This window comes from Notothenia coriiceps, unplaced genomic scaffold, assembly GCF_000735185.1.
Source record: "Notothenia coriiceps isolate Sejong01 unplaced genomic scaffold, NC01 NC01_scaffold00036401, whole genome shotgun sequence".
Classification (NCBI taxonomy): Eukaryota; Metazoa; Chordata; class Actinopteri; order Perciformes; family Nototheniidae; genus Notothenia; species Notothenia coriiceps.
In genome coordinates, this window is record NW_011369102.1 from 474618 (window position 1) to 482899 (window position 8282).

Here is an 8282-nt window from a genome sequence, read left to right on the forward strand (position 1 = left end):
TTTCAGCTCAGCCCTGGCTAGACGTAGTCCTGCGCGTCTCCTGACCTGAAGGCGGTGTCACGTGCCTTCAGCAGTTGGCGGACCTGCCCATCCATCCATGGCTTCTGATTAGGGAATATTTTGATCTGTTTGGTGGTGGTGGCATCACTGATGTAGGTGTTGATGCAATCCAAAACAGAAGAGGTGTATGCGTCAATGTCTATTTGGGAATCCATAGTGGCAGTTACAGCGAAGTTGTTCCAGTTGGTGATGTGAAGCTGATGCTGTTAATAGGACTCTGCTCCCTCAGGCCAGACTTTCACTGTCTTGACCGAGGGCTTGACTCGTCTGATAAGGGGGTGGTATTTGGGTAGAAGGAACAGTGAGATATGGTCTGACTGACCCACATGGGGGAGAGGGAGGGCCTTATATGCATCTTTGATATTGGTATATACATGATCCAGGGTCTTATCTCCTCTTGTGGGACATGAGACATGTTGGTGGAATTTGGGGAGAACAGTCTTTAGGTTGGAGTGATTGAAATCTCCAGCAATGATGAAGACAGACTCCGGGTGTAATGTCTGTTGCGTGCTAATGGCTACATGCAGTTCCTTCATAGCTAGCTTAGCATTAGCATCGGGTGGCACGCAAACGGTTACGTCATGACGTAAACGGTTACGTCATGACGCAAACGATGACGCAATGACGCAGCATCAGTCGGACTTTGGGCGGTGTGAAAAGAGCCGGAGCTAAACCGAAGAACCGGTTCTGAACCTGAAAAGCTCTAGCACGGAGCTTGAAGTTTGGAGTTGCGTTGGTGTGAATGAGGTATTAGAGGCGGGGGTATCTTGTGAAGGGCTGGGATCTTGCTCGAACTATATTTAAGCTAATTTAAGAGATATTTATTTGTATATCAATGTAACATACATGTTGGTGTTTCTTTTTCAGTTACAGGCCCCTGCGATATATCCCCTCTCTCTGGTGTCGAGTGTCATTTCGCAGTGTGGCTCCCCAAGGTGACTGAAAAGTTTGTGCTCAACCGACTGCAGCAAAGGTCCAGCTTTTAATATCCAGAAAAGCCCTGCAGGGAAGGTAAGGACTTTTCATTTCTGATGATTTTTTTTTTTTTTGGAAAAAGTATCAAAGAGAGATGTCTGACTCACCGAGACTTGTTCAAAAACACTTAGAAAGGTTTCTCCTCTTCACAGAGCCTAGTCCAGTCTCTCTTTAGATCATTGAGTTTTCACATTACACATTCTCTTTCACTATGTGTTCCTCCACTTTCTCCTTCTTTCTCCGTTCCTTCCTCTTAATCATTAGCCAGAAAGAACCTCATCTTCCCTAACTAACTGTCTGTACTGAGAAGAATGGATGATGGGTATTCATTAACAGAAACAGAAGCATGAGGCCACTGCAGGAAGGTTTTTGAAGATTCATTATTCTGTCCCTTAGATGCTAAAGCAGCAGCCACATCACTCAAACAAGGTTAAACCAACCAGACCAGTTATTTGCAAATATAATTTCATTCAGACCTTATATGGTTTTCTTCAGTGTTTGGTAGAGGACATTTTCAGTTATGAAATTAGATGGAACTCACAGCATTAAATGCATAAATAAGGTAATTTGTCCATGCTCTTTAGATCACCACAAATACAATGTCTAATGTTTATGAATAGAAGTAATGGAAAACATACATGTGCTGGTGCCTTTTTATTGGGTAATACCATTAAAGAATGTAACATACAGCCCATTACTGGCTGGAATTTGCCAATACTTATTTTTTCACATTGTATTATGTCTGGCCATACTCTCACTCTTAATTTTCCTACTTGTCTTTGTGTATTTCCTGATACAGAAATATGCCATCATCAAAAAGAGACATAGAAATAGTGAAAAACAATCAAAAGCAAAGATGCGTTTATAGTGTTGTCCTAATAATATGATTCCTTCTCTTAAGTATTTCTAGCTACACAGTGTCTATAGCTATATGTATATTTCCCTTAACTCATCACTTGTCACACATTGGTGCTTGGATGTCACCCTCTTGCTTTTGATAAGAGTCCCTGCAACTAAATGCACTTGAAAGCGTGACACGTCATATTTACCACTTCAGAAGTCTCAACTAGGAGCTTACCATTATGACTTGAAGGCAGCATTAAAACCAGGCAACATGAAAGATCAACTCTCAAGCTTAAAAAAAGCTACCAGAAAAACTTGACACAGCACATCTCTTTTACTCAGGGCTGTGGATTTCAAACATCGGCCAAATCGTACACCATGTTCTCTTCTCTGTTTCTGACCAGTCAAACCGACAGCAGTCAAAATGATCATGTAGAAATGGGTAGCCGAAATGAAAATAAAGTCATTGTCCACCCATGTGTGCTCATTAAAACAGCCCCCTGTTGAAGGCAAATCAAACACACAGCCTCCATGTCAGACTGCTGCCCTGGAGTTAGCGCCTACATGTTCTATACAGATTAAAAAAAGACAGACGTGTCAAAAAAAAGACAGACGTGTCAAAATGCCCCTCTCTTGCCTGGTGGGGGTCAGAGGTCTGCAACATGGCTACAAAAACACTGGGGACATGTTGTATGAACTGTTTGGAGAGCTGTGATGGATATGTGAGGCTTGTTTTTCTGAGCTTCAAAAAGTTTGGAGAACTGCTGAGATATAACTTCAGGGCCAAACTCGCCCTGAGTTTGTGATTTTAAGTTTGTGGTGAGCTTCAGGTTGGTTGAAGCGATGTACCTACCAAGGTGGATTTTATTTGACCAAGACTAGAACCTGGCCCAGGGATGGCATTGTTTTTTCTTCTGTTCACCTCCTTCGGCTAGATCGAAATATCTCAACAACAGTTGGATTGATTGCCATGTTATTTTGTACAGATATTTATTTGACCAAGGGGGGGAATCCGAAAGACTTTGGTGATCCCCCTACTATGCTTGCTAGTGAACTGACAACGTGGGGGGAGCCTCGCTGCGGGGAAACGGTGGACCTCTGTCGCCTGTCAGTGCAACTTTAATGATGCTGTTTAAAAACATAAAAATGTAAGGGCGGTGCCAGCCGTCAGCGAACCCTGCCGGCCGTCAACAGCCCTTGACGACCGCTGAGGGGTTCTGTGATTCTCCAGACCTGGAGCCAATCTTGCAATTTCCCCACAGGTGAAAGAGTTGACATGCTGAAAACCCAACCCCTGCAGGGGGGTCTGGGGGGATTCTCCCCCAGGAGATTTTTTTGAAATACTAACATAAAATACCGATTCTGGTACTCTCTTGAGAAGAAACATAAATAAATCTATTACTACACGACATATTTAAAATAATGAATGCCATTTTAGTTTTTTGTTACTTTGTTCTGAAAGCTGAACCTGCTGCTCCTCACAGAAGAGGAAAGAGGCTGTATGAATTACTTTACATTGTGGATAGCCCACGATGTTCTGTGTGTCAAAATGAAAGACAGCCCACACACCTATCAATCATCAAACCGTGGGGTCTTATTTCATTACGTGTTGATTTCTATGAACACGTAATGTTGTATCGATGTATAGAGATGTACTACAGCAAAAGTATTCTCCGTCGGGACTTCCTGCAACAACACCACGCCGTTATCGTGATTCTGATTGGCCAGAAGACGTTATCAAAGATGTTCTATGGAGAAGACGATCACTACGTGACAAAAGTTTTCAAAACTGTTTCTAGTCTTTGGTATTTCCAGACAAGTGGCTACTGAAATCAATCTTACTAACTGCTGTCTGTGCAATTTACTCCGCGCGAGTTAGCGGCCTTTATTTTGCTTAGGCTACTTTAACATATTTTTTCATGGTGGGGCTCAGCCATTTCTTGGTATGGCTGTAGCCTACCCCAGCCATACCCTGGCGCCGCCACTGTTGATAAAGATATTATGGGGCACGCCTACTTAAGTTTGTGTGCAAAGATTCCATTCATATTTAGAGCTCATTAATGTGAGTTGAATCCTCATCCATAAACATGATGTGAAATCAGGACTTGGGTTATCCAGATAAACTGTGGTGGTGCTTATTCTTCAGATGGTGCCATTAACCCACTGCAGAAGGAGGCGGGACAACAAGATCAAGTTATAACAATAAAAGGGCTCAGGCAGAGTTTATCCCTGGAGGAACATGTTGACGTTGGAAATATGGGATTAATATGTAGTTGATTTAAAATTGCATTTAATTCACTGATGTCTTCATTACATTACATGTCACTTGTTAGACGCTTTTATCCAAAGTGACTTTCATACTCAATACTGAGGGCAATCCCCACAGGAGCAAATTGGGGTGAAGTGTCTCAGGGACAAAACGATATGCTGACTGCAGTGGGGTTTGAACCTCTGACCCCCTGTACCCAACACCTACACACAACACATACGCACAACGCACTGCGCCACACACCACGCCACTCTTCATCTCACCAGTTAGCTTTAACTCATATACTTCATTTCTGTATGCACTATTGCACTGTTACATTTTGTTCTCATTGATACACTAACTTCAAACCAAAAGCATTACACTTTGCCTGACTATCCGAACTTAGATGTTCCTTTTCACTACAACAGCTGAATGTCAACACAGCTGATGTTAACCTGAGGGGAAACCTTTTTTCTACTTTTTTCTATTACAATCACATACAAATGCATTTCACATGAGAACGTTTTAATTATGTTTTTATTGTTTTTGGAGAACTTGTTTGAACACATAATCGAGTACAACATATTTGTATTCCTCCAAGGCCATTTTGGAGGTTTGAACACCTGCACATCTTGGCATGCTGTGGTGAGAAAGTCACTCATAACTTCGTTGATCATAAATAATATATCAATGTGTTTTCTCACTGTCTTAACTGCACTGCTTGAAAGGTTGGCCCCTCCCTTCTTACTTCAGGTTATACTTGTCACAGCATGAAACTTACCTCAGAGTCACTTCAGCCAATGGCATTGTTCAGAAGTGCAGAAAGATAACAGGAGAATCTGAATTATGGTTTGTTTATTGTTGATTGTTGTTATTGTTTTCTGGTTGATCTGGTTGAAAAAGGCATGACAAATCTCAGTTAGTTTACACGTATTTAGAATTCAAATATTATTACAGCAAAGGCAGTTATCTTTAAACATAATTAAACATAATGTAGAAATAGCGTAACCAATGCAATTTAAACAGTTCAGCAAATAAGGATATAAACTACTTAGGCTGCTATAAAAAAAAAAATTCAAAGGAAAGGAAAAACTCACTGCTCATTTACTCAGAAAAACAATTGGATTGAGAGTTCACATGAGGCTAGCTTCTTGGCTCAGAGAGAAAGGGTTTGCCTTAGGTGAGCTGGTTTTATTGATTACTTAGCTCCGTGTGGCAGGAGGGGTGGATATTTATAATTTCCATTTTCAACATTTTTACTATCCATGTTACAACTGATATTACTGCTTGAGTACTGGATAAAGCCTGAGCGATACGATGCCATACAGATGTATTGGCTGATGTTGGAATCACCACGACAACTATATAGACATATAACACATGAACATGCCGCATGATGATGTCTTAACTATATTCCCAGTAACTGACCATTACTGAATATAAAACAGTTCACTGTTCTCACTGTATTCATGCTGTTTCCTTTGGAACGACAGAGCAGAAGGACTGCAGTGGAGATGTCTTCCTTAGACATTTTTCTCAAAAAGGAAAAACTTATCTTCTGTTTTACACCTGAGTTCATTTTGAAGTCAAACATTAGGTCTTCTACCACCAATAAGCACTCTCCATTTGCTAGTAAAGATCATGTCAAGTGGTGAAAAGCTTGAGAAAGATATAATGGAACATGCTTGCGCTGTCTTTATATGAGTATACTTATTTTGAGAAAACAGAACCTGACCAATAGCAGCTCTGCTCTTAAAGAGGTTAGGACTTTCTCACTCCCAATTCATAAAATACAGCAGCTTGGTCAGTGTGTGTCATACTCTGAAGCTCAACATCCTGTGTCATTTTTTGCTACTAAATATGATGGTGATAAAAGAGGGGTGAAATAAAGTTTGAGAAAGACCTTGAAGGTAAAGTATAGGAGTTTATGGGTAATAACAAAGACCTTTACCCAGGGGCGGACTGGGACTACAAATCAGCCCGGGACTCTCGACCGGCCCACTTCGGTACCGCCGGCCCACCTCGGCACAAGTTATTACCGCTAGTAAATCGTCAACGGGCCCACTTCAGTACCGGCCCATCGGGATTCGTCCCGAACGTCCCGATGGCCAGTCCGCCCCTGCCTTTACTCAACTTGTGCCAGGTGTGAACCTCATTTTTCTGTGTGAAACTGACTAATTTCAACTTGCATAATCCATACATAAGAAACATATGTAGTAATGTAACGAACGTTTAACCTTAAACCACAATATTTTTCTTAAATCTCACCGTAGACGAGGCCTGCATGTCTGTATAGCAGTCTAGTATAATTATGTTGCGCAATTTGTACAATTAGCATAAGTTGTGTTTATTAGCATTGATTACAATTATAGCCTGTGTCGACAATTTTAAAAAAATGGCTTGGCTTATTTGGATCATTTTGAAGTGGTTTTGTGCGGTCGCTTTTTTTTCAGGATAAAAATGTCAGTTTAACCAGAAAGTGGACGTATTAGTACTTGCAGTGGGCTGATTTTGATAAAGATTTATGGACTCTGGTGGATCATTTGGATTGGACCGATTGCTTATCTATTTGAAAAATAATCATCCACAGTAGAGGAAATATTTTTGTCATCTTGTTCTCTCTATATGCGAAGCCTCGCAACGTTACTCATAGTAATCTAAATCAGCCCACAGAGAGTACCACTTTCTGATTAAAATTTCAATTTTTTATTCTGAAATAAATAGAATCACAAATGGATTCATCATCCTCTATAACCAACACACTCTCACTCCCTAAAAGTCCAGGACCGACGCTTGGTCAGGGTCCCGTGGCGTCCAGTTGTGACGCGCCGAGGCTCCTTCAGCTTCATAAACGGACGCAAAGAGTTTTCAACTGATTGCAATGTATTCCCATCGGCGGTGGGATTTGACGCTCATGGAAGCACGGCATCCGTTTATGTCGGCAGCTCTTAAAGGCAATGTGAGCGTCCATTCCCATTGGATAACGGAGAATTGTACACCCGGAAGTAAGTATTCCCATTACTGTCGATTGATTTGACAGTATCTCCACTACTCATCAACTCAAAAACACCAGATTACCTTTGTTAATTAAACGACATGTATAGGTTTAAATTGTGTGCAATGCTTTTGTGTTTTTCCCCTTAAATTCTGAGAAACAACTTGTTTTCTCTGAAATGTGGAGCGCCAAAGAGACTACACTACCCACAATCCCCAGCTATTGTTGTGACGACGCATGTCCGCTTCGACAAACCTCGTGATAAGTCAACAAGCTCTGTGATTGGATGAAACATAAATTCATACAAAATTCATTCAGGCTTTAGTGTGATCTGAAATGCTGTAGCGTTTTGTGAAATGCTGTCGTGTTTTCTGAAATACTGTAGTGTCTTGCACTTCAGGGCCACCGTAGAAATCATCATCTTTATATATATATACTGTATATATATATATATATATATAGTATATATCATATATCACCTATACAGCACCTTTGGGAACGTAGTGTCTTGATCAAGGACACAACATTGTTTTTTGACGAGCGTGGGGCTCGAACCGGTGTAACTCGAAGTGACATGAGTGGGGGGCGAACACACTAACCACTCCGCAAACGCCACAGTCACCCCAGACGTGCGGGCCGGGTGAGAATGTCTGGCGGGCCACCAGTTGATGGTCACTGCTCTACGGCATACCATCCAACCTCCTCAACAAACTACACATGGATAAACATTTCCAGAACTCTGCTTCTCGCCTCCTCACCCACACCCGCTCCACAGACCATATCACTCCCGTCCTCCAGAACCTCGACTGGCTCGCTGTCCATCAAAGAATCAACTTCAAATAACACACAATGCCTTCAACAATCAGGCCCCTCACTACCTCACAGACCTGCTGCACCACCACACCCCTTCCCGCTGCCTCCGCTTATCAGAAGCCAACCTCCTATCCATCCCCACCCGCACCAATCACCGGACCTGGGGGGACAGAGCCTTCTCCGTCGCTGCCCCCTCCCTCTGGAACTCACTACCCCAACCCATCAGAGACTGCACCGACCTCACCACCTTTCACTATATGTCGTGGCTTCCTTCCTTGTTTTTCCATCAAGCCACTAGACGCCTTAAACAGACAGTTCTAACTCGTTTCTTTCCTTAAATTACTCACA

At 42.1% G+C, this 8282-nt stretch overlaps 1 protein-coding gene across 1 annotated transcript in view; it reads right to left on the minus strand.

Moving 5' to 3' along the window:
* Window positions 1-266: 266 nt before the first annotated feature.
* Window positions 267-8282, minus strand: part of LOC104963799 (dihydropyridine-sensitive L-type skeletal muscle calcium channel subunit alpha-1-like) — a 13272-nt gene continuing 5256 nt past the window's right edge. Inside the window, exon 7 of the mRNA XM_010792438.1 lies at window positions 267-327. Within this exon, the coding sequence (XP_010790740.1) occupies window positions 267-327 (61 nt within the window). The remainder of the gene's footprint in view (window positions 328-8282) is intronic.